Source organism: Schistocerca piceifrons, chromosome 3 (genome assembly GCF_021461385.2).
Source record: "Schistocerca piceifrons isolate TAMUIC-IGC-003096 chromosome 3, iqSchPice1.1, whole genome shotgun sequence".
NCBI classification, from domain to species: Eukaryota; Metazoa; Arthropoda; class Insecta; order Orthoptera; family Acrididae; genus Schistocerca; species Schistocerca piceifrons.
In genome coordinates, this window is record NC_060140.1 from 136,446,945 (window position 1) to 136,474,778 (window position 27,834).

Consider the following 27,834-nt stretch of genomic DNA (forward strand, 5'->3'; position numbering starts at 1 on the left):
AGTTCGCCCTGCTCTTTATTCGAAATGTTCTAGTTGCAGTCGATACATCAGCATATTAATCGTAGCTACGCTTTCGATCCATATCACGTTTACTGGAATGCAGAAAAAATCCATTTGCGTATACACGTGGTAATTCAGATCCCAGTATTAATGCCATCGTGTTTTAAAAGTGCGAGCATTCCAATTGTTAGCTAGCTTAAGAATCACTTCGGCTAATGAACGTTTTCTGGCTGTGGCGAGTCTAATGGAGAACTCGAAACATTGTAGAATACGTTTGGCAGCTATGTCGCCGTTTATTTCCTGGGGTGGTACAAAATTATCCTACTAAATTTACTCGCTAATAACAGTATTTTGTTATTTCGATAAACATCCCGAATGACTGTCACATAAACGATGACATAAAGGTAGAAAATTCATGTTTTTGAGTCCAGAAAGCTCTATGCAACAGAAACTGCAGATCATTTTGCCATTTTCATTGCGAAACTGCAGGCTTATTCATATCTGGGGTGATAATAAAGGGCTGTTTGCCTGGGTTGTCTGCTAGCGTAGTGAAAGCTGTTTAATACTGCAGGGGAGGTCTGGTTTGTTTTCGGTTCTAATCTCGATGGAGGCAGATAGACTATCATTAAAGCAGTTTTAAGAAATTCTCGCGTCCCCAATACGTTTTATTACTACCTTTATTCCGGCGCCCTGTGGATGTCAATATGAAACATTTGTAGACTTTCATACTTGTTATTGCTTACTATCTACTTCTGTCAATAATTGAATTGACTTAAGTGTGACACTGAAAATTTTTTAACTGAATTTCGTTATGAATCTTCACGCATTGCTAAATTTGCACACTTTCATGGTAGGTCAGCAACGGTAATCCAGTATGACTGGTCTGAACGTTGACACAGACCGTTTCGCAGCCGAATGCGCATAATATTTTGCTAATTCGTAGCACTCTGGGATACTTTGTCTTACTAAAACAGTTACGTTAGCTCGATAAGCTGAAATTTATTTTTATTAGTACAGTTCATACTAATTAGCGTTTCTTCTTTCATTTATGTCTTATATTTACGTGTTGTGCTTAACACACTAATCGGCATTAATACAGTCTTACACATGACTGAAAACAGTCTGACAAAGATCGGATAGTTTTTCAATTTCACGTCTGTGCGTAGTATGTTGGTAGCACTTCGTCGCCTTGCTTGTTATACTGTCTAGCAGACTTTAATGCTGTGCGGATCAGCATAACGAAAAGGCGAGGGGTCTCGCTCGTTTTGTCTACGCATGTACTTGCTGTGGGCTGAACTTAGAATGACAGTAGAGGCCCGATGGCGCTGGTTATGTTATCACACGAAGGAGTACTCTCGATATGCATGACTAGCTGCCACTGTCCGTGATGACAGGCTGCTTGCTCATTGCCTCTCCACGTAACATGATGTCTGGCAGTAAACTGGCGTATGCGGAAGGCGTGGTAATGCAGTTCCAGCGGTTGCGGTGCCCTCTTGAGGCGGCGGTCGCTGTGAGGCTTGAAGAATGGACGCGCCTGCTGATTATGCAACCAGTGACACCGCGCTGTACAAAGGGATGTCGTCTACTAGATGGCGGAGGATGTAGAACTGCTATTTCAAAAAGACGTACTGCTGCTCATATCTTCGTAAAGAGAAAAAATTTCAAGAAAGGAAATCATGCCGGTTAGCGTCCACATGGTACCCAAACGACAGCTGCTTCACACATTTTTTATCTTGCTTCTGGACAAAATGTTATTTGGGGTGGTCAAGACAAATCGAACATCTGTATATTGCAAGCTCTCAATTATCAGGTTGCGGAGTATGACCCTTGTCATCTTCCAGCAGTAAAAAGTGAGTTACGTGAGTAATAGAGTGTTCTAAGCGAAAATATTCGATCTAAGTATAACATAATACTTCAGGTTTCGTCTTTTATTTCTTCAAAAATCACCGAACCGTGCACGGATAATAAAAAAAATCGGACTATCTGCTAACGGGTAACCTGGAGGATGCTGTTGATATGTGGTCACCATGAGATAAGGAACCAGTGGACCGAAATGAATGTATAATTTCTTATTGGCGTAAGTAACTAACAACTTACGTACATAGTATCTGTATAATGACGACAGGCTCAATGCTTTTATAACAAAGATGTATACAACTGTGGTGCACTCCTGAAACGTCACTGCTGATTGTTGTTCAAGTAGGCAGGCTGCTAGAACTCTACAAACTAATTCCTCTTCAGTTCCTTCTCGAGTTTTATACACCAAAGAGTTCAAATAAACGGCTACTCAGAAATTAACGCTGAACAACCTCAGAAATGTTCTCGGTTGAGTTCGGGTTCAACTGTACAGCAGCTACTGGTAACATGGCCGCACAAATTAAAAACTGAATCGATATTATTCCCGAAATGTACGAGGCTCAAAAGCTGAACGCACACTGTTGTTCCGATGTAGCCTTTTCTTTGGACATTAATCCAGTGCAGCTCAGCTCCGTAGCCATGTTTTTTTCTTTGTCGCCATTTACGAGTCAGAAGTATATCAATGAACTGAGTATTTGGATAAAGTACTTTCAGTATTTATGAAATTGTGTTTGTAACTCCTAGATAATTGTTTAGCACGCAATGTATAAGCACTGATTTACTAGTGAACATACCCTTCTGCTGATAGGCCATTATTGTAGTTATAAGACTCTTAGCAAACGAAAACGAAAGGGTAACGTTCTGTCAACTGCAGCACGGAATGTTAGACTTTAGAACGTGAATCTGGAATGGGAATGCAAAGGTTCAGTCTAGATAAAGGGTAGTTAGTGTAGTGAAATGGATGGATGGTAAGGATTTCTGGTCACAGGAATATAGGACAAAACCAGCAGAGAATGGTATAACGGCAGCGGGATTCGTTGTGAACAGGAGGGCAGGGCAGAGAATAAGTTGCTGAGGAAAGTTCAATGATAAGATTGTTCCCATCAGAAGCGACAGCAAACCAATGGGACGGGATGTATGCCGATGTCACAAGCAGAAGATGAAGAGAAAGACAAAGTACATGAGGATATTGAAAGGATAATTCAATATGCAAAATTAGATGATAATCATAGGCGACTGGAACGCTGCAGCAGGGGAAACTTAACAAGAAAGTGTTGCGGGAGAATATGGGCTTAGTAGTAGGAATAAGAGTGGAGAAAAACTAATTGACTCTGCAACATATTTCAGCTGTAGCAGCGAATACGCTGTTTGAACATCACAAGAGCAGAAACTGTATTTGAAAAAGGCCCGGAGACACGAGAACATTCCAATGATTCCATCCTGCTCAGACAGAGCTTCAGCAGTTTGATACTGGATTGTAAAGCGAATCCACGAGCAGACACAGATACAGATCACATTTTAGTGACGATGAAGAGCAGACTAAGAAAATCGTGTGGAAGGATGTGGTAAGAGATGGGAGACTGAACTACGGAGACACGATGAGATGTTTGAAGTTATTTAAATTGTAGGTACTGCGGCAGTGAATGCCATATGGGGCAGCTGAGTTGAAGAGGAATGGACATCCCTTAAAAGGGAAATCAAAGAAGTTGAACAGACAAACATAGGTACGTGGAAAGTAACTGTGAAGACAACTTGGGTAACGGATGAAATATTTCACCTTATCGAGGAAAGAAAGAAGTACAAAAGTGAGGGCAGGAAAGAAATAAGAACAAAAGAGGTCGGGGAAAGACAGGATACTGCAATATAAGGGACTAAGGAATGAAACAAATAAGAAGGGCAGAGAAGCTAAGGCGAAGAGGTTGCAGGAAAAATGTAAACAGCTCGAAAACAAAATGGTCGTGCGAAGGACTAATCAAACACATAAAAAAGTCAAGATAGCCTTCGGTAAAATTAAAAGTAAGAACGGTAACACGAAGAATGCATTAGGAATTCCATTATTAAACGCAGAGAAGAGAGCGGATAGGTGGAAGGAGTATATTGAAGGTCTCTATGAGGAGGCGGACTTATTTCATGACGTGATAGAAGAAGAAATTTAAGTCGAAATGGAAGACATAGCGAACGCGGTATTAGAGTGACAGTTTAACAAATATTTGGAAGACGTGGGATGAAATAAGGTAGAAGTGATAGATAACGATCCTACGGAACTTCTAAAATCATTGGGAGAAGTGGCAACAAAATGACTTTTCGAGTTGATGCGTAGAATATATGAGACAGTAGAAATACCATCAGATTTTCTGAAAATATAACCCATACAGTCTCGAAAAATAGCAAGAAAAGATAAGTGCGAGAATTACCGCACAATCAGGTTTACAGCCCATGCATTAAAGTTGCTGACAGGAATAATGTACAGAAGAATGGAAAAGAAAACTGAGAATCTGTTAGATGAGGATCAGTTTGGCTTTAGGAAAGGTTAAGGCAGCGCGGAGGGAGTTCTGACCCTGCGCTTAGTAATGGAAGCAAGGCTTAAGAAAATCAAGACAGCCTCATGGGATAAGTCGACCTAGAAAAAGCGGTTAGCAATACGAAATGCCGTGAAATGTCCGAAATTATGAGAAAAATTGGAGTAAATTATATGTACAAGAAGCCAGAGGAAACACAAACAGCGGAAGACCAAGACCGAAGTGCCCATATTAACAAGGAGTAAGATAGGGATGCTGTATTTAGCCCCCACTGTTCAATCTATACATCTAAGAAGGAATGACGGAAGTAAAAGCAAAAGTAAGATTAAAATTTATGGGGAAGTGATGTCAATAGTAATAGTCATCTGGTGACATTGTTATCCTCAAAGAAAGTGACGAATAATTACGGAACCTGTTGAATAAAATCAACAATCTGATGAATACAGAATCTCGATACAGAGTAAACCAAAGAAAGAAGAAAGCAACGGGTAGTAGCATAAAAGAGAGCAACGACATATTAACATGAAAACTGGTGACCACTAGGTCGACGAAGTTAAGGAATTCTGCTTCTTTGGAAGCAAAATAACGCATGACGGACGACGGAACGAGGATATAAAGAAGTGGACTCATACAGGCATAGAAAGCGTTCTTGGCGAAAAGGAGACTACTAGTATCAAACTAGGCCTTAATTTGAGGATGAAATTTCTGAAAATGAACGTTTGGAGAACAACAATGTATAGTAATGAATCATAGACTGTGGGGAAATCGTAAAATAATAGCTTAGAAGCGTTTCGGATGTGGCGGTATAGAAGGATGTTGAAAATTATATGGGCTGACTGACAAGGGATGAAGAGCTTTTCCACGGAATAGGCGAAGAAAGGAAGATAGGAAGAACACTGACAAGAAGAAGGGACAGAATAATAGGGCATGTGTTAAGGCATCATGGAATAACTTCGATGGTACTACAGGAATCCGTAGAGGGTAAAAACTGTATGGGAAGACAGAGATTGTAATACATTCAATAAATAATTGAGGGCGCAAGTTACAAGTGCTGTTCTGAGATGAAGATGTTGGCACAAGAGAGGAATATGTGACGGGTCGCATCAAATCAGTCAGTAGACTGATGACTCAGTACATAAATAAATAAGGAAAATAGAACGAAACAGAAAAGTCCCTCATATTTAGCGTTAGTTACCTGAGGTTTCATTTTTAATTAATAAACTCATACAGTCAAATTCTGTCTCGAGGGCAGTTGAAAACACAATTTCTGTTTGTCTGATCATATTACGAAAATATTTAAGACTACAGTCAGTCACTTTCTGTCCACTAGACAGTCTTAGAGTACACTTTTGTAAAATGAGTCACATGCTTTACACTATAAAAACACTTTCTTGTAACAGTAACGATACGATGCTTGTATGTTGCGGTCGTTCATTCGCATAACATACACTTAGAAGTACCGTGACTGAAGTATTACTTTATCAAAATAATTGATTTTTCCTGTAATGTTCAGTAGGAACCTGTTTTTCACGAAACATTTGCATAAATATTTGTCAGTCAAGAACCATCTAATGTAAAACTAATAGCTAAGGAAAATCAGCGATATAAAATCAGCCTGTGGCTGAAACGAAACACATGTATGAATTTGTTCATCTCTTTGTTGCTCTGCCTCGGTCTGCCCTTGAGGACAGACGCATATTGTAAGTGTTTACATGTTTACTGGCTTTGTTCTAAGAATTAAGTATGAAACAGATGTAAAAAACCCTTTGTTATTGTTCTTATCATAATTCTCCTAGTGTAGATATTTACTTGTTTGTGCACCAATTAACGCTGGTTCACATCGCTTTGACTGAAATTACGAACTCGGCAGATCATTGTAAAGAGAGGTAATGGCGGAACGGGCATTGCGTTCAGTCATTAATTTGTTATGATTTATTTGTTACCGCTAGTAGCAAATCGCGGGCCAGAGACTAGATGCCTATCATTTTAATCTGTCTTGCGCTTAATATGCGCAACACATTATTGTGAATGATCAGTGACACGGTGGGCTTCGATCGCGTCAGATGTAGGCTCCACTACATAATACTGGTGGATGGTCATTGATAAAAACTGCATCAGGCATTTGTTAGTAACATACCTATATCTTTTGCTGAGCATACTACGTGGCAAATACCACGCAGAACAGCAGTGTCTTAGTCAACCCATTATCCAACCATCCAAACGATGTGTTGGTCTCTCTGGCGATGGTTGCATTTGCTTGACAAAGAATTTCAATAGTTCAATTGTCATTAAATTAACCTGTTCGTCTCACTTGAGAACCTTACGCTACATCAGAACTATAATTAACTTATACACGGAGATAGAGGAGTAACGCGTTATGACTCACACAGGTAGTGCGTAATCGGCAACAAAATTAAGAACGCGGTGAGGAGGCGCTGCTGCATTCAAAGGTGTAAAAGCGTAACTTCGAAAGTTTCAGAGGTAAGTAGGCTATACCCGAACCGCAGTATGCTCACAAAGATGTGACGATTTAATACATTTTCGTCGCCGGAATCTCATCAAGTTAGTTACTCTTATACTGACGCACTCTGATTCCTGATATTGTTAATAGAACGCGTCACAATGCACATCCGAATGGCTGCTGCTTTTCGTATCACGCGCATTCTTCTCAGAAACGGACAGTACTTAGTTAAGTGTCTTCTGCTGCGCAAATAATTTCGCCCCTAAGGATTTGGAACTCCATGAGCACACAAGGTCTGCCCAGAGTGTATGTGAGCAGCTCCATCGCCGCTCCTGCCGCTGACACTCGATAGCCCAGTGACTGCCATGTGTTTGGTGTGATGACGAGACGAGTCCCAGCAAAGTCGTGTTATACGTTCTCCACCTTTGACACGTTTCTCATGCTCGTTGTTGATAGCTTCCTTACTTTTGGTTTCATTGCTATTACAGCCGAAAATCAACTTTTACAGCTGCAAGTTGTAAACAGTGGTTTCCTTTGAGACACGGCCCCAATAGTAAGATGCAGGGGTAACTATTTGTGTCTCACTATGCATTATTCTGAGTCGCTTGACAGTCTAACCAAGTGGTTAAAAAAATGAAAAAATTTTGATGGATTTTGAATCGTTAGGATTTTGTTCACATACCCTCCAAAGGAGTTTCCTGATAAATTGTTTTTAGGACATTTATCTTATTCAACATCATGTATTTGTCACTCATGCCCGAATTTGCTGTTATGCTAAGATCTTACGTTCAACATTTCTTTGTCGCTTAGTTCTGTTACTTAGAATCACAGTTAATAGCGATTTGATGCAGGCGCCTTGGACAGGTAACTGTGTACTTGGGAGGCGTCCGTCACACGCATATCCAAAGGACCGGACACTTGTCACACACAGAGTCATGAATGGCTCTGTCGGCACTTTGCATAAAATGACAACCCTGCTAATATATTTTCAACCAGAGCTATAGATTCTTCTGAAATATAGTTACAACTCTTTTTGGGCACCTTAGTTCTAAATCTTCTACGGATGAAAGTCCATGTCATGGTTTCTGTCCAAACGGTAGCCCATGATGGTACAAGTTTAACAGTGCAAAAGTATCAGGAGTAGGCCTATATTATTCGCCTGAGCATAGGTTTACAGCAGCTGTACTTTTTTCTTAGAGATTTGGACAGGCCTGAGCTACTGAAGAAGTGATTGCATAGGTGAACACAAATTCCAAATGATAGCTTCAACATCTTGATTTGAGATATACCAAAAACTGTGTTTGTAGGTATATGCAGACATTAGTCCAAGATGCTGTTTTGACATCTAGCTGTGGAAATATTGTCAACTATTGAGTATTACAAAAATGAAGGGAAAGGTCTTCGCCATTCTGATAACTGTAGAGTGTAAAATGCAGACAGAACTGTGACTGTAATGGTAAAAGAATGCAAGTCAGTTAATTATATGTTGCAAAACAAAGCAGAAAAACACGCTAGAGGCAGAAGAAGACGAAACATGCATCAGGCTGCTTTTAATCAGTGTTCAAACTCAGCTCATTTTGTTTAAAAGCGATTTCCCAGATGTAAAGTTTTTTACTCGAAAAATACCTTTTTCTGAAAAACTATTCAAGATAATTCATTGACATTTAGTATGCCTGTAGAGAACAACCATTTTCAACTATGTAACCTGATATTAGGTGAAGTTGTATGATTTGCTTCTAAATAAATTTGTAAATGATAAAAAGTGACAAAAATTTGGATCCTTTAAGTAAAACACGTGTTTCTGTTTTATGTGATGTGAAAGACAAAGATCTTTGACTGGGCTGGCAAAATGCATTGACAGAATTACTCGATAGCAATTCATCGTTGCTGCCAGTTTTCACGACCAGGGCGCTGTAGCTTCGTTTGCTTTACGGGGCGGCAGCGACTGTTTCTGGTGCACGCGGTTTTGTTTTTCCTTGGCGCGTAAAACAGCCGTCGCTCACGATGTCAATCAGTTCCGGTGCGATTAGCAAACAGCATGACCACCTGGAGATAGCGGCCGTATGGGCCGCTGAAGTACTATGTCTGTATCAGGGGTTCCCTCACCTTTTGTCCCTGCGTAATGCTTGACAGTTTTTGATATTTGGGCGTCCTGTTATAAATTGTGCACTTTTGAACGAAACCAGTAGTGTGGGAGGGAAGGGCGGAAGATTGAGTGACGACAACCACAAGGGTGAGGAATGGTACGGGGGGGACAACACAAAGACAGTTTTGCGTCCTGACGATCAGCTAGTAAGTATGGTAAAAATGTGACATACACACTTAATAAACTTTGGTGGAAGTACTTTTCTAGAGTAGTTAATGTTCACGTGTGGTACTTATTTTTTAGCAAATAATATGAAATTAAATTAAGCCACTTCTGATACAAATATTCACTTCGTAAGAAACGAATGGCATTTACAATACTTATTAACCTTTTACATGAGAAGTAATATAAACCAACTGCGCAAGACAGTTATAAACTGGACATGGTTTAAAGTAAATTAGAGCAAAGGCATGGTTTGTTGTATCACTATGTCGTTTAACGAAACGCCCCACAAAGAGAAAGTAACAACATTCACTGCGTAATGGCTAGTGCAACGCGGCACATTAAAACACCGCATAAGTTGGCAGCAGTTGCAAAAAGACACTATAACTTTGGAATAATCACCGAAAAGACCCGATCGAAATATCACCAAAGGCAAAACAAGCTGAATCATTCCCAGCCAAGGAAGCTACGACTAACGAAAAGAGTTATGGGGGCGGTACAATCCGACCTTTCTGTGTCCTTTGTAGGCCTACTGTTCGAAACAAATATTCCGCAGTAAATCCATTTTCTTTAACGTTATGCAGATGCTACTTTTGTCAATCAGTTTTCTATCACTTCACTTTAAAAATAAGGCAAAGCAAGGGAATAATACACTACAGCCCATTAAAATGGCTACACCAAGAAGAAATGCAGATGAAAAACGGGTATTCATTGGACAAATATGTTATACTAGAGTTGACATGTGATTACATTTTCACGCAATTTGGGTGCATAGATCCTGAGAAATCAGTACCCAGAACAACCACCTCTGGCCGCAATAACGGTCATGATACTCCTGGGCATTGAGTCAAACACAGCTTGGATGGCGTGTACAGGTACAGCTGCCCGTGCAGCTTCAACACGATACCACAGTTCATCAAGAGTAGTGACTGGCGGATTGTGACGAGCCAGTTGCTCGGCCACCATTGACCAGACGTTTTCAATTGGCGAGAGATCTGGAGAATGTGCTGGCCAGGGCAGCAGTCTGTATCCAGAACCTGCAACATGCGGTCGTGCATTATCCTGCTGAAATGCAGGGATCGAATGAAGGGTAGAGCCAAGCGCCGTAACACATCTGAAATGTAACGTCCACTGTTCAAAGTGCCGTCAATGTGAACAAGAAGTGACCGAGACGTGTAACCAATGGCACCCCTACCATCACGCCGGGTGATACGCCAGTATGGCGATGACGAATACACGCTTGCAATGTGCGTTCACCGTGATGTCGCCAAACACGCATGCGTCCATCATGATGCTGTAAACAGAACCTGGATTCATCCAAAAAAAATGACGTTTTGCCATTCGTGCACCCAGGTTCGTCGTTGAGTACACCATCGCAGGCGCTCCTGTCTGTGATGCAGCGTCAAGGATAGCCGCAGCCATGGTGTCCGAGATGGTAGGCCATGCTGCTGCAAACGTCGTTGAACTGTTTGCGCAGATGGTTGTTGTCTTGCAAACGTCCCCATCTGTTGGCTGAGGGATCGAGACGGCGCTGCACGATCCGTTACAGCCATGCAGATAAGATGCCTGCCATCGCGACTGCTAGTGATACGAGGCCCTTGGGATCCAGCACGGCGTTCCGTATTACCCTCCTGAACCCACCGATTCCATATTCTGTTAACAGTCATTGGATCTCGACCAACGTGAGCAGCAATGTCGAGATACGATAAACCGCAATCGCTTTAGGCTACAATCGGACCTTTATCAAAGTCGGAAACGTGATGGTACGCATTTCTCCTCCTTACACGAGGCATCACAACAACGCTTCACCAGGCAACGCCGGTCAGCCACTGTTTGTGTATGAGAAGTTGGTTGGAAACTTTCCTCATGTCAGCACGTTGTAGGTGTCGCCAACGGCGCCAACCTTGTGTGAATTCTCTGAAAAGCTAATCATTTGCATAACACAGCATCTTCTTCCTGTCGGTTAAATTTCGCGTCTGTAGCACGTCAAATTCGCGGTGTAGCAATTTTAATGGCCAGTAGTGTATCATTTATATCGGTACGTGTTTTGTTTACTTGTGTGCGCACCACATGAAATGTCTCGTACTACCGGTGGTAAGTGTACAACCGTCTGGGAACGCCTGGTCCAGATAATTTTATGATCCGGCTGCAGACCCGACAAGAAGGTCATCAGTTAATATGCCGTGAAACTCTACATAGCTCCAAATTTACATATTCAATATATAAAAAATTATGCTTCACTGAAACTTTTTAGGGGAGGGTGCTGTGTTCAAACCCATCCGCCTCGGTTCTGCAAGTGACCAGTGTAGTGACACTGCTGTGGACTCACCAGGTCGTCGGCCATGATGAAGATGATGTGCGGCCGGGAGTCAGCGTCGTCTGCGGTGGGGGAAGCGCTGGCGGGCATGACGGCCAGCGGGTAGATGACCAGCAGCGCCGCCACCCACAGCACCAAACCCAGGCACGCCCACGGCCGCATCCTGCGCCCTGCAACACCACACCACACCGTCACACCTCAGTCTGCGCTGCGATAGCACTTACTGCTTGTGCCTAGTACAGTCCAACAGCTATCCACTGAGTTATAAGGACATCAATAAGCTACCTACTTGACTAGCAGAGGGGTGGGTGACTGTCCGGGTCTGTCGAGTGCTGTTGGCAGTTGGGGAGCTATCTGAGTGAGAGTTAGCGGCTCTGATCACGAAAACTGACAACGGCCTGGAGAGCAGCGGTCTGACCAAATGCTCCTCCAGTCCACATCCAGTGACGTCGATCGACTAAGGATGACCCGACGGTCGGTCGGTACCGCTGTATCTTCCGAGGCCTGTTTAGTTGGAGTTTTAGTTTTAGTAAGCTACCTAGAAAGGGCGTACAACAGTGTAGATTGGTGGAAGGTTTGGAATTCAGCGAAATATCGATATGAGCTATATGGAAATATGAGTAATATACACAATCCCGTCACGTTAACGTGACCACCGTCTAGGTTCGACGTCAACGTGCAATAAACACCCACAGACGGCGGGTGGCGAAACTAGTAGTGGAGGCTATAGAAATTATGTTGTGGAGACGTGGAAAACAGTGCAGTCGTTGTCGTAATGAGGAAACGGAGCAAGTTATCTACAGTCCAAAAGGGCGTGATCATTGCCTTTCGGGAAAAGGGTAGAAGCATTTCTGAATGCCGCTGTTGTTCAAGTATACCGTGCATGGCAAAATGGCTCTACCTAAAATCGGTGCTGTGGCAACTGTGGAACACCAAGGGGTAGATAAACAAGGACGACCGACGGCTGCGGAGACGTGTAGAGGCGAACAGGTGTGGAACTGTTAAGCAACTGATCGCCCAGTTGAGCCTAGGGGCTACCAAAAACGTCTCCTTATAGACCGTTCGGTGAATGTTGCTGTGTATGGGCCTCCGCAGCAGGCGCCTGGTTCACGCACACATACTGGCTGCTATTCATCAGTGATAAAGGCTGGAATTTACGGTCGCAGGTTCACATCCTGCCTCGGGCATGGATGTTTGTGATGTCCTTAGGTTAGTTAGGTTTAAGTAGTTCTGAGTTCTAGGGGACTGATGATCTCAGATGTTAAGTCCCGTAGGGCTCAGAGCTATTTTTTTTTTTTTTTTTTTTTTTTTTTTGTAAGCGCTACTCTGTGACGAAGATGTTGGCACAGGAGGGGAAATAGTGACGGGCGAGATCAAACCAGGCAGCAAAGAAATTTGATGGAACCCCCCCCCCCCCCTCTCCCAAAAAAAGAAAGAAAGCTCTTTTGTGGAGACAACGTTTTGTGAAATGCCACTTGGATCTTTGAAGGTAACTAGTGACTCGGATATCTACATGAATTGAATATGTAATAAGGAAACGTGGTTCTGCCTTGAGAAAACACAATTTTTCTTGTTTTTCTACCCATTCACGGTTCAGAGAAGTTCCTCCATCTTCAGAGGGTTTTATTTTATTGTCTCTTATTATTACGTATTGGTGTTCACAAGTTTGTTTGATATTTGCAGGACAGCTGCAGTTATTGCCTTCCAATACACCATATTATGTAGCTCTCGCGTTTTCGTGATACATCTACCTGGTGTTAGAGTGGAGCTGCCTAACATACATTTGCACGCTGTGAGTGTTAGGAGAAATAAGTGTTGTACTAGAACATAGTAATTATAACTGTGCTCCAAATACCAAACAGACTTGTGAGCACCAGTATGTAATAATCTTCTTCTTCTTTTACTGCTTCCTTTGTCCCACAAGTTCGCAGAGTCGGTAGGGTTACAATCGGATTTGGCATAGTTAACTTGAAGGGGTGGCTGGATGTCCATCCTGCCACCACCCCAAACCCCCTGGGATGGAATCAGTGCACCCCAACTGTCAGCGTCTAATGTAAATCACGAAAGAGTGCGAACATGTTGCAGATGTCTGCGCGGTGTGTATCTGAGACGAGACGTGGGTAGCAGGGGGATGTGGAAAACCGCCTAAAAACTACATCCAGGCTGTCCGGCCACCGGGCCTAGTCGTTAATCCGCCGCGCGGAGTCGATCTAGGGCTGGCGCGCCTACCTGAGTCCAGGAAACAATGCATCAGCACCCTCGGCTAACCTGGCGGGTACTAGTGCGTAATAAGAGATAATAAAATAAAACCCACTGAAGACAGAGAAACTTCACGGAAAAATGAATGGCTAGAAAAATAATGTTTGAAGGCAGAACCACATTTTCTAATAACATAATAGATAGAAAATACGGATAAGGAAAAGAACTTCGACCACAAAATTAAGTGAATAATTGACAGACGTGAAATCTATAACAGGGAAATTTAAATAATAGCATTTCTGAATTATTGAAGCATGAGAAAACGCACAGAGAAAACAAGTAAACAGTTAACCTTGAAGAACGTGATGTTGGAAACTGAACTGATTAACAAGATGCGTGATGGTTAATGCACGGAAGAAAAGGCGACAATTTAACGGGAGGATATTTACTAAAAGTACTTAAATGTCTGAAAGAGCAGTCAACTGTAAGTTACGTAAACTTGCCAATTTCATATAACAGTTGTGTCAGGGAAATGGTATTAATTACAAAAACGTGTGCAATGATAAACTTTCAAACGTAACTTAGAAGTGTGATTTAAACTACAGTCAAAAGATAGTGACATATTTAAGCTAGCTGCAGTATAATAAATAATGTCGTAAAGCGCCAAGCATTGTTGATTTTACCTGTTATTCAAGTATCACTCATTCAACAGTTCAGTTTACGACTCCGTGTTCTGTGGGTCACAGCTCTATTTAAGTTCATTACCTTCCTCGTTTTCGGTGTGTATATAATAAGTTAATTTTCTTGTTTTACAACCCCTGAAATTTGTCTCCTTTAGAGTTGATGTTTTTTCTCGTCTTACCAACCGATGTCAAAACATACTAAAATTTTCATATAGTAAGTATTCGCATGGACTGAACATTAATCGCCTGAGAGACAAGTACTACTGTCGTTTTCAAACTCCTACACTCTGCGACTGCCCGACCGTTACGGTGGCATGATCTGTGTTGAAATTCATGTTAAGTCGTGAGTTAGACGTTAGGCATAGTCGTAGATGTGTTTGCTAGTTTGCGTGGCTGTGTTGTGAGCTATTCAGCTTTAAAATAGAAGGTGAAACTGAGTCAAGCCGGATCACACGTGATGACCAGCGTAGTATACTATGTGATCAAAAGTATACTGACACCCCCAAACACATAGTTTCTCATATTAGGTGGATTGTGCTGTCACCTACTGCCAGGTACTCCATATCAGCGACCTCAGTAGTCATTAGACATCGTGAGAGACCAGAATGGGGCGCTCCGCGGAATTCACGGACTTCGAACGTGGTAAGGTGATTGGGTGCAGCTTGTGTCATACGTCTGTATGCGTGATTTCCACACTCCTAAACATCCCCAGGTCCACTGTTTCCGATGTGATAGTGAAGTTGAATATGAAGGGACAAGTACAGCACAAAAGCGTACAGACCGATCTCGTCTGTTGACTGACAGTTGAAGAGGGTCGTAATGTGTAATAGGCAGACACCTGTCCAGACCATCACACAGGAATTCCAAACTACATCAGGATCCACTGCAAGTACTATGACAGTTAGACAGGAGGTGAGAAAACTTGGATTTCATGGTCGATCGGCTGCTCATAAGCCACACATCACGCAGGTAAATTCCAAACGACGCCTCGCTTTGTGTAAGAAGCGTAAACATTGGACGATTGAACAGTAGAAAAACGTTGTGTGGGTGACGAATCACGGAACACAATGTGGCGATCCGATGTCAGGATGTGGGTATGGCAAATGCTAAGTGAACGTCATCTGCCAGCGTTTGTAGTGCCAACAGTAAAATTCGGAGGCGATGGTGTTAAGGTGTGGTCTTGTTTTTGTGGGTTTGTGGGTTTCTGAACGAGTTATAGTGTATTATCTTAATGAATTTTATCATACAGTAATCCATTTGAGGCACTGAGCATATGAGGACCTAAAGCACATCACCACCGATGCTACAATAATACCATTTATACATGCTTCCGAAATCTGTTGATCATATGGTGAATCAGGTTTGCCTGCGCTGTGGGCCTACATTGTATATATAAAAATTCACCAAAAGCTGTATTACTGGTTTCTCTGATATTCATTTAAATGTGGGTGCGACGGCAGTGTACTTTAGGCCCTAGTGGATCTCAACGCCTCATTTGTATTCTTGTCAAGTGATCATGTTGCTAGACATTACTACTTGAGGTTAATCATTTGTACAAACGACACTTTATTTTGGAGTTGGTTGTTTATTGTGAGGGAATTGGCTTTTGTGTGCAGTGTAAACAGGGACTGTGCTGAATCTATTTTAAATGCTAACAGAAAAGTAAAGCTGTGAGGACGGGTCGTGAGTCGTGCTTGGGTAGCTCACTCGGTAGAGCGCTTACCCGCGAAAGACAAGAGTTCGCGAGTTCGGGTCTATGTCCGGCACACAGCTTTAATCTGCCAGCAAGTTCCATACCAACGCAAACTCCGCTGCAGAGTAAAAATCTCATTCTGGGAACAGAGAAGTAAATTACCAGGAACAGTTAGCCGCAAAGGTACCACGGCCTCCGAGAACAGATCTTTTGAGAGAGTGACGAAATCAAATAAGCATGAATACAAACGGACATTTAACAAAAAAATGTACAGTTAGCACAAGTTGTTATGTGAGTGCAGCGGAAAAACACGAAAACTCCCACTTACACGAAAATGCGAAATGGAGAGTAGCGAAAGCTTACATATTACGCTACTGCCCATTAAAATTGCTACACCAAGAAGAAATGCAGATGATAAAGGGGTATTCATTGGAGAAATATATTATACTAGAACTGACATTACATTACATTTTCACCCAATTTTGGCGCATAGATCCTAAGAAATCAGTACCTAGAACAACCACCTCTGGCCGTAATAACTGCCTTGATACGCCTGGGTGTTGTGTCAAACAGAGCTTGGATGGCGTGTACAGGTACAGCTGCCCATGCAGCTTCAACACGATACCACAGTTCATCAAGAGTAGTGACTGGCGTATTGTGACGAGCCAGTTGCTCGGCCACCATTGACCAGACGTTTTCAATTGTTGAGATATCTGGAGAATGTACTGGCCATGGCAGCAGTTGAACATTTTCTGTATCCAGAAAGGCCCGTACAGGACCTGGAACATGCGGTCGTGCATTATCCTGCTGAAATGTAGGGTTTCGCAGGGATCGAATGAAGGGTAGAGCCACGGGTATAACACATCTGAAATGTAACGTCTACTTTTCAAAGCGCTGTCAAGCGAAGAAGAGGTGACCGAGACGTGTAACCAATGCCAACCCATACCATCACGCTGGGTGATACGCCAGTATGGCGATGACGAATGCACGATTCCATTGTGCGTTCACCACGATGTCATCAAACACGGATGCGACCATCATGATGCTGTAAACAGAACCTGGATTCTTCCGAAAAAAATGACGTTTTGCCATTCGTGCGCCCAGGTTCGTCGTTGAGTACACCATTGCAGGGGCTCCTGTCTGTGATGCAGCGTCAAGGGTAACCACAGCCACGGTCTCCGAGCTGATAGTCCATGCTGCTGCAAACGTCGTCGAACTGTTCGTGCAGATGGTTGTTGTCTTGCAAACGTTCCCATCTGTTGACTCAGGGATCCAGACGTGACTGCACGATCCGTAACAGCCATGCGGATAAGATGCCTGTCATCGTGACTGCTAGTGATACGAGGCCGTTGGGATCCAGCACGGCGTTCCTTATTACCCTCCTGAACCCACCGATTCCATATTCTGTTAACAGTCATTGGATCTCGACCAACGCGAGCAGCAATGTCGAGATACGATAAACCGCAATCAGACGGCCGTGGTGGCCGTGCGGTTCTAGGCGCTGCAGTCCGGAACCGCAGGACTGCTACGGTCGCAGGTTCGAATCCTGCCTCGGGCATGGATGTGTTTGATGTCCTTAGGTTAGTTAGGGGACTGATGACCTAAGATGTTAAGTCCCATAGTACTCAGAGCCATTTTTGATAAACCGCAATCGCTATAGGCTACAATCTGACCTTTATCAAAGCCGGAAACGTGATGGTACGCATTTCTCCTCCTTAAACGAGGCATCACAACAACGTTTCGCCAGGCAACGCCAATCAAATGCTGCTTGTGTATGAGAAATCGGTTGGAAACTTTCCTCATGTCAGCACGTTGTAGGTGTCGCCACCTGCGCCAACTTTGTGTGAATGCTCTGAAAAGCTAAACATTTGCATATCACAGCATCTTCTTCCTGTCGCTTAAATTTCGCGTCTGTAGTAAGTCATCTTCGTGCTGTAGCAATTTTAATGGCCAGTAGTACACATATTATTTCGTTATTGCCCTATACTCTACTTAATTGTGAGAAAACAACAAAATTCCACAAAAAGAATTCTTTCTTTAGTTAATAACCTACGCATCTTATTATTATTATTAATGGCAGTGACAGTAGTTGTATATACTTGTTGATTAGCATAACTGTTATACAGCAGAGACTATTAATTTCACACTTTCAAATTTATCTGAATCAAAAAATTTGTGTGCCCCCAGAACGTATACTCACAAGCCGCCACTGTTAAATTGACAAGCAGTGTATGTTGCGGAGAAGAACTACTCACTGGCATGCTAATGGGAGATACTTTTACCTTATGCTCGGCTCACAGCGCTTTTGTGGTGTCGGCTCACGCAGCTGCGGAGAAAGCGAACGGTGCACGCAGCAGAGGCACGCACTGTCGCCCCAGTGACCCCTACACAACGGTGCGTGCCGAGCTGCCGGTTTCAGGGTCACGCACAATGTCGCCAGCACTCGGCACCTACCTTATGGCAACAGGATCCGCTCACTGGCAATTCTTCAAGTTCCCGTGCTACCCTCTCCGAGAAAGTATTTTTCACTGTCGTTCAACTAAAGAACGCCAAATGACTTCTGCTGTTTCATTGTCTCGGTATGTGTTTAGAGATGTCGTAAAGCCGTTACCTACAGGGTGTCCAACAAAGGACTCCCTGATTTTGAAATTAAATAATACGAAAACAAAGATCGACGAACTAAAGGAACGATACGTTTACAGTGAAAGAAGTAAGAAATGTATATATAAGTTTCGAAGCTGCAGTTATAAAAGCTGCTAAGAGATGGCACTGTACGCTGTACAGCTCGTATCAACCTACATTAATAGATTCGTCCGCTGCAAGCTGTCTTTGCAGTCACATCACAACCTTTTCGAGCTGGCCATCGCTCTCACAAGTGAACCTCCCCATCGCACCCCCCTCAGATTTAGTTATAAGTTGGCACAGCGGATAGGCCTTGAAACACTGAACACAGATCAATCGAGAAAACAGGAAGAAGTTGTGTGGAACTATGAAAAAAATAAGCAAAATATACAAACTGAGTAGTCCATGCGCAGCATATGCAACATCAAGGAGAATGTGGGCTCAGGAGCGCCGTGGTCCCGTGGCTAGCGTGAGCAGCTGCGGAACGAGAGGTCCTTGGTTCAAGTCTTCCCTGTAGTGAAAAGTTTACCTTCTTTATTTTCGCAAAGTTATGATCCGTCCGTTCGTTCACTGACGTCTCTGTTCACTGTAATAAGTTTAGTGTCTGTGTTTTGCGACCGCACCGCAAAACCGTGCGATTAGTAGACGAAAGGACGTGCCTCTCCAATGGGAACCGAAAACATTTGATCGCAAGGTCATAGGTCAACCGATTCCTCCACAGGAAATCACGTCTGATATATTCTATACGACACTGGTGACGGCACTGTGCGTCACATGACAGGAATCTGCTGTCGACCAACCTAACTTGTACACTTGGCGAATGGGTGGAAGGGTTCTTCTACCTTGCTCGATTTAGGTTTTCTTGTGGATGTGATAATCACTCCCAAAAAAGTGATGAAAACATAAGAGTTTGTCACATAAACTGCAACAAATGAATGCAACAGTTTCGATGTTTGTTTAGTTGTAGCGTCCCCATACTACGGCGCAGTTACCTCGCATCGGACGGACGGACGGACGGACAGATAATAATTGTCTGGAATTAAAAAATTAAAACTTTTCACTCGAGGGAAGACTTGAACCAAGGACCTCTCGTTCCGCAGCGGCTCACGCTAACCACGGGACCACGGCGCTCCTGAGGCTACTCTCTCCTTGATGTTCAATATCTTGCGCATGGACTACACAGTTTGTATATTTCGCTTATTTTTTCATAGTTCCACACAACTTCTTCCTGTTTTCTCGATTGATCTGTGTTCAGTGTTTCAAGGCCTATCCACTGTGCCGACTTATAACTAAATCTGAGGGGGGTGCGATGGGGAGGTTCCCTTGTCAGTAGAGAGGTGGCGCAAACAGACAGTGAAATTTGCGCTTGACGTCTTTTAGTGTCTCAACAGAAATAGATTCTTTTGCTGCACAGATTGAAGATTCAAGCTCGTCCAGCGTGGTGGAATAGTTCCGGAAGGCAATGTCTTTCAATGTAACCCCAACAAGTAGTCAAAGGGAGTCATATCGTGTGAATATGGAGACCAGTCCATGACTATGTCAGTAGATTTAGGTTAACATAACGAATTTCCCGTAGTATTCACTGAGAAACACCGGTGCGATCTGGTCAGTTCCCATCCTACATTAGCCACTCGGTACCACGCCGACACTTGCTGTGTAGCGACATATTGTCCCATCATAGCTAAGTAATGGAGTTCGCTGGTTGTCAAATTTCGCATGAAAAAATACCGATAGTGTTGCACACCGCAGCCCAAACGTTTGGCGAATGCACACAAAGGAAGACTTTAGGCCGGTCACTGTGGCCGAGCGGCTCTAGGCAATTCAGTTCGGAAACGCGCTGCTGCTACGGTCGAAGGTTCGAATCCTGCCCCGGGAATGGATGTGTGTGATGTCCTTAGGTTATTTAGGTTTAAGTAGTTCTAAGTCTAGGGAACTGATGACCTCAGATGTTGTCCCATAGTGCTTAGAGGTATTTGAACCACTTTTTTGAAGATTTTAAGAACTCGAAAATCTCCAGTTTTGTTTATTCGCGAATCTATTCAGGTGGAGGCGTGAACCACGAGCAGACAACATCAAATATCACTATCAGTCACTGTGAGAATCTGGGTGTCAAAGTGTGCCCTTTGTCGCAGAATTGGCACAGGTATGATACGGTGACGTCGAATTTTGAATGAAAACTATAGACTCCTTCTCAGCATTGAACGCGTTCTGGAAGCTTCAAACCAGTCTCTGCTAAAATTCTTCAGACAGTTTTTCCCAGATTTTGTTGAATAAGTTCAGAAAGTATAGCGTCATTTTCGGGCCTGAGGGCACTTTCCCCACTAGATCATAATCACATTATCCATCCGTTCGAATTTGGCGAAGGGATTGTGAGTAGTTTTCGCATCAGATCCTTTTGAAACATAAAATCATGTTTAAAAACTGCGCATTGTTGTTGTAATAGTGTGTTCTAACCCGTTATATTCCAATACCTGAAACACACTTTATATGGTATGAAATTTTTGTTCGGTATGCTAACCTCGTTCACATTTCAACGGTTGGTATGTTACCTCTAGGATTCGAAGTACTATTTATAAAAGCTACGTATTGTGATTACAGCGCCATCTGTTAGCAGTTTTTGTGACTGCTACTCTGTATAAATTGTTATAGCTTTCAAATAAGTGTACTGTTTTTTACATTCCTCTATAGATTTTGTTACATTTCTCTATCGATCTTTGTTTTCATGTTACGAAAGTTGCATCTTTACACAAAACAGATACATGTTTTAAAGTTTGACTGTCCTTCACAGCCGGCCGGAGTGGCCGAACGGTTCCAGGCGCTACAGTCTGGAACCGCGCGACCGCTACGGTCGCAGGTTCGAATCCTGCCTCCGGCATGGATGTGTCCTTAGGTTAGTTAGGTTTAAGTAGTTCTAAGTTCTATGGGACTGATGACCACTGCAGTTAAGTCCCATAGTGCTCAGAGGCATTTTTTAACTGTCCTTCACAGTAGTCACAGCATTGTGTATAACCCGCTGTCAGCGATTTGGAAGTCATAGTATACACTTAGCAGCGCCAGTTGTGTTGATATGCGGGTGGAGCGCTCGGTTGCCCGACGAATCTCTGTAACAGTTCTGAAGCGAAGGCCTGTAATGATCCCCGCAGTCTAGGGACGAACTTGAGGTCATAAGGGCTATGTCTGGGAAGTGTGGAGCACTTCCCAGATCTATCTAACGAACAAATCAGTCAGCGCCATATGCGTCTGAGCATTGTTCTGCAAAATGGTGGGTAGATCCAGCACATTGTCGTCGCTTCTAACTTCGATTTGGATGTAGACAGTGAAGTGCTGTGCCACGCACCACACTCTCTGTATTTGAGCCCTTATGACTTTAGGTTGGTTCCTAAATCGAAAGAAGATCTTCTTGTCATTCGCTTCAGAATTGTTGCAGAGATTCGTCGGACCATAGACCGTCCCACTCTAGCTATCAACACAACTGCCTGTGCTAAGGGTATCCTACGACTTGCACATCGGTGGCAATGGGTTGTACACAGTGTTGGTGACTATTTCGAAGGACAACGCAGCGCGGTTTGTGGCTGGACAATTCTGTTGGGAAAGAGAATAGTTGTCCCCGAGGAAAGCTTTGCACGAACATACACCACTGAATCATAGACTAGTCTATAGTACTGTTGTACAAGTCAGTTTGACGAGATAGTGTAACGACATCGTGCAGATGTGATTGTGATGACAGCTTAAGCGGAAATGCTAAGTAAAAAAAAAAAAGTAAAGCTGTCAAGACGAAAAATTAAACTATTTACGTGTGCATTTATACTCCCTGTCAATAGGATACGTTTGTTACATTATATCCTCCCCTCCCTTTTCCGAATGGTACTTGGGGAGTACCGACTGCCTGTGAGCCGCAGTATCAGCTCTAATTTCTTTGATTTTCGCTCGTAGTCATTTCACTTGATGTATGTATGAGGAAATAAAATGTTGCTTCACTCTTCTTGGGGCGTAGTATCTCTGTGGTGCACGATGTCATTGGAGTTTGTTGAGCATCCGTGCGCCTGTCTCGTACTGAGCCGTTATGAAATACAAGGGGCGTTTGAAAAGTCCGTGTAAAGTCCGAGAGATGGCACCACCGGCGCGTATCGAGGTCATGTTTAGTTAGTAGCATCTTTGGAAAGAGCGCACACCAAGTTTCAACCATATTGGTCTATTTCTCTGTGTTTGGCATTCGTGTGAATCAAGCGAGTCGAGTGATTGTCAAAAAACGGACGAAAAAGAATTTCGTGTGGTGATTAAACATTACTTTATGAAAGGCAAAACGCCTCAGGAGACTAAAGAGAAGCTTGATAAACATTACTGTGACTCTGCACCTTCGATTAGAACAGTTTATAAGTGGTTTCAAAATTTTCTAAGTGGCCATATGGGCACAAGTGATGCTGAACGTTCTGCACGCCTTGTAGAGGTTACGACTCCAGAAATCGTTGATAAAATCCATGATATGGTGATGAATGACAGAACAATTAAGGTGTGTGAGATTTCTAGTGCTGTGGACATTTCGAATAAACGGGCACATAATATTTTGCATAAACATTTCGACATGAGAAAGTTATCCGCAAGATGGTTTACGCGATTTCTCACGCTTGACCAAAAGCGGAATCGTGTGAAGTGTTGCAAGGATGGTTTGCAGCTGTTCAGGAAGAATCTGCAGGACTTTAAGCATCGTTTCGTCACTGTGGATGAAACATGGATACATTACTATACTCCTGAGACCAAAGAACAATCTAAATATTGGGTTACAAAGGGCGAATCTTCACCAAAAAAGGCGAAGACCACTCCTTCGGCCGGAAAGGTTATGGCGACTGTCTTTTGGGATTCGCAAGGGATAATCCTCATCGACTATTTGGAAAAGGGTAAAACTATTACAGGTGCATATTATTCAACGTTATTGGACCATGTGAAAACTGAGCTGCAAGAAAAACGCAGGCGATTGGACCACAAAAAAGTCCTTTTCCACCATGACAATGCACCAGCACACACCTCAGCAGTTGTGGTCACAAAATTAATGGAAATAGGATTCCAACAAGTTCCACATCCCCCCCCGTTCTCCAGACTTGGCTCCCTCGGACTACTATTTCTTCCCCAATTTGAAGAAATGGCTGGTAGGACAAAGATTTCATTCAAATGAGGATGTGATTGCAACAACTAATAGCTACACTCCTGGAAATTGAAATAAGAACACCGTGAATTCATTGTCCCAGGAAGGGGAAACTTTATTGACACATTCTTGGGGTCAGATACATCACATGATCACACTGACAGAACCACAGGCACATAGACACAGGCAACAGAGCATGCACAATGTCGGCACTAGTACAGTGTATATCCACCTTTCGCAGCAATGCAGGCTGCTATTCTACCATGGAGACGATCGTAGAGATGCTGGATGTAGTCCTGTGGAACGGCTTGCCATGCCATTTCCACCTGGCGCCTCAGTTGGACCAGCGTTCGTGCTGGACGTGCAGACCGCGTGAGACGACGCTTCATCCAGTCCCAAACATGCTCAATGGGGGACAGATCCGGAGATCTTGCTGGCCAGGGTAGTTGACTTACACCTTCTAGAGCACGTTGGGTGGCACGGGATACATGCGGACGTGCATTGTCCTGTTGGAACAGCAAGTTCCCTTGCCGGTCAGCCCGCATCTCGTGGTCGTGCGGTAGCGTTCTCGCTTCCCACGCCCGGGTTCCCGGGTTCGATTCCCGGCGGGGTCAGGGATTTTCTCTGCCTCGTGATGGCTGGGTGTTGTGTGCTGTCCTTAGGTTAGTTAGGTTTAAGTAGTTCTAAGTTCTAGGGGACTTATGACCACAGCAGTTGAGTCCCATAGTGCTCAGAGCCATTTGAACCATTTGAACCTTGCCGGTCTAGGAATGGTAGAACGATGGGTTCGATGAAGGTTTGGATGTACCGTGCACTATTCAGTGTCCCCTCGACGATCACCAGTGGTGTACGGCCAGTGTAGGAGATCGCTCCCCACACCATGATGCCGGGTGTTGGCCCTGTGTGCCTCGGTCGTATGCAGTCCTGAATGTGGCGCTCACCTGCACGGCGCCAAACACGCATACGACCATCATTGGCACCAAGGCAGAAGCGACTCCCATCGCTGAAGACGACACGTCTCCATTCGTCCCTCCATTCACGCCTGTCGCGACACCACTGGAGGCGGGCTGCACGATGTTGGAGCGTGAGCGGAAGACGGCCTAACGGTGTGCGGGACCGTAGCCCAGCTTCATGGAGACGGTTGCGAATGGTCCTCGCCGATACCCCAGGAGCAACAGTGTCCCTAATTTGCTGGGAAGTGGCGGTGCGGTCCCCTACGGCACTGCGCAGGATCCTACGGTCTTGGCGTGCATCCGTGCGTCGCTGCGGTCCGGTCCCAGGTCGACGGGCACGTGCGCCTTCCGCCGACCACTGGCGACAACATCGATGTACTGTGGAGACCTCACGCCCCACGTGTTGAGCAATTCGGCGGTACGTCCACCCGGCCTCCCGCATTCCCACTATACGCCCTCGCTCAAAGTCCGTCAACTGCACATACGGTTCACGTCCACGCTGTCGCGGCATGCTACCAGTGTTAAAGACTGCGATGGAGCTCCGTATGCCACGGCAAACTGGCTGACACTGACGGCGGCGGTGCACAAATGCTGCGCAGCTAGCGCCATTCGACGGCCAACACCGCGGTTGCTGGTGTGTCCGCTGTGCCGTGCGTGTGATCATTGCTTGTACAGCCCTCTCGCAGTGTCCGGAGCAAGTATGGTGGGTCTGACACACCGGTGTCAATGTGTTCTTTTTTCCATTTCCAGGAGTGTATTTTGGAGGCTTGGGCAGTTCCTATTATTCGGAAGGGATCAACAAATTAGAACAGCGTTGGACGAAGTGTATAAGTCTAAAAGCAGACTATGTCGAAAAATAAAAAAAGGTTTTCCCCGAACATGTAAGTAGTTTTTATTTTTGAACGGACTTTTCAAGCGCCCCTTTACATGAAATCTATGAGGAGTTGCAATATGGACAACCGTCAGCTGTGTAACGGAATGACGACAGAGAACATACGTGCCGGACCGGGACTTGAACCCGGATTTTTACTTGAAAGTCGCTGCCATATCGACTTTTAATTAAAATGTCTCCTCTGTACGGGAATACACATAATGGAGGTAGGAGTACAGGTTGCAGACACATGGTTGACTACATGTAGAAGTTTGGGTCTGACCTCGAGCTGTGCTCGGATAGTCAAATGGTAAGCATCCACTCACGATAAGCGGGAAATCCGGTTTCGAGTCCCGGTCCGGCACGAATGTTCTCTGTCGTCATTCCGTCACACAGTTTACAGTTGTCCATATTGGCAGCTGCGGATGCATTTCATCTTTTTTACGGAGTTTCCGATGTTATCCTACGCATCATTTATACACACTGAAAGCCAAAACTAATATAAAAGCCGTCCGCCGGGAGATTGACTGCTGGCTGTTGGCGTTGCGGGCACGTGACGCGGTGGGAGAAGTGTATAAGCACAGCACAGGGGACGGGGGAAACGTTCTTGGGTCCATAGGGGCCACAGATTGGGAAATCGACTGGCAGAAGCGATTTTGACAATGGCCACGTTGTTATGGCCTGTTCTTGGGCACGAGCATCTAGCAAATGGCGAAGGTGGCCAACTGTTTGCGTGCTACTGTTGAAACGTTTCTACTGCTTGGTTCAGAGGTCATACGAAAGGAAGACAACGCTGTCAGGGTCAGTTCATTAAAATGTATCTGTTTATGGGGGTGTGGGGGTGGTCGTATTAAAGTATCTATCCTGGTAGGGTAAGCGAAGTAAAACGCTATCCCTTTTTTGGAGTAAGGTTCACATAACAGAACTGTTAAAAGAAAATCTCCTCTTATACAGGGTGGTGCATTTATCGTGACCAGGCTAAATATCTCACGAAATAAGCGTCAAACGAAAAAACTACAAAGAACGAAACTTGTCTAGCTTGAAGGGGGAAACCAGATGGCGCTATGGTTGGCCTGCTACATGGCGCAGCCATAGGTCAAACGGATATAAACTGCGTTTTTTTTTAAATAGGAACCCTCATTTTTATTACATATTCGTAAAGAAATATGAATGTTTTAGTTGGACCACATTTTTGCTTTGTGATAGATGGCGCTGTAATAGTCACAAACATATGGCTCACAATTTTAGGCGAACAGTTGGTAACAGGAAGGGTTTTTTAAATTAAAATACAGAACGTAGGTACGTTTGAACATTTTATTTCGGTTGTTCCAATGTGATACATGTAGCTTTGTGAACTTACCATTTCTGAGAACGCATGCTGTTACAGCGTGATTACCTGTAAATACCACATTAATGTAGTAAATGCTCAAAATGATGTCCGTCAACCTCAGTGCACTTGGCAATACGTGTAACGACATTCCTCTCAACAGCGACTAGTTCGCCTTCCGTAATGTTCGCACATGCACTGACAATGCGCTGACGCAGGCGTTGTCGGTGGATCACGATAGTAATTATCCTTCAACTTTCCCCACAGAAAGAAATCCAGGGACGTCAGATCCGGTGAACGTGCGGGCCATGGTATGGTGGTTCGACGACCAATCCACCTTTCATGAAATATGCTATTCAATACCGCTTCAACCGCACGCGAGCTATGTGCCGGACATCCATCATGTTGGAAGTACATCGTCATTCTGTCATGCAGTGAAACATCTCGCAGTAACAACGATAGAACATTATGTAGGAAATCAACATACATTGCACCATTTAGATTGTCATCAATAAAATGGATCAACATACATTGCACCATTTAGATTGTCATCGATAAAATGGGGGCCAATTATCCTTCCTCCCATAATGCCGCACCATACATTAACCCGCCATGGTCGCTGATGTTCCACTTGTCGCACCCATCGTCGTAATTCCGTTGCCCAATAGTGCATATTATGCCGGTTTACGTTACCGCTGTTGGTGAATGACTCTTCGTCGCTAAATAGAACGCGTACAAAATATCTGCCATCGTCCCGTAATTTCTCTTGTGCTCAGCGGCTGAACTGTACACTACTTTCAAAGTCGTCGCCATCCAATTCCTGGTGCATAGAAATATGGTACCGGTGCAATCGATGTTGATGTAGCATTCTCAACACCGACGTT

At 44.0% G+C, this 27,834-nt stretch overlaps 1 protein-coding gene across 1 annotated transcript in view; it reads right to left on the reverse strand.

Moving 5' to 3' along the window:
* LOC124787786 (arylsulfatase B-like) overlaps nt 1–27,834 on the reverse strand; it is a 331,394-nt gene that overhangs the window by 99,512 nt on the left and 204,048 nt on the right. Inside the window, exon 3 of the mRNA XM_047254689.1 lies at nt 11,475–11,632. Within this exon, the coding sequence (XP_047110645.1) occupies nt 11,475–11,632 (158 nt within the window). The remainder of the gene's footprint in view (nt 1–11,474; nt 11,633–27,834) is intronic.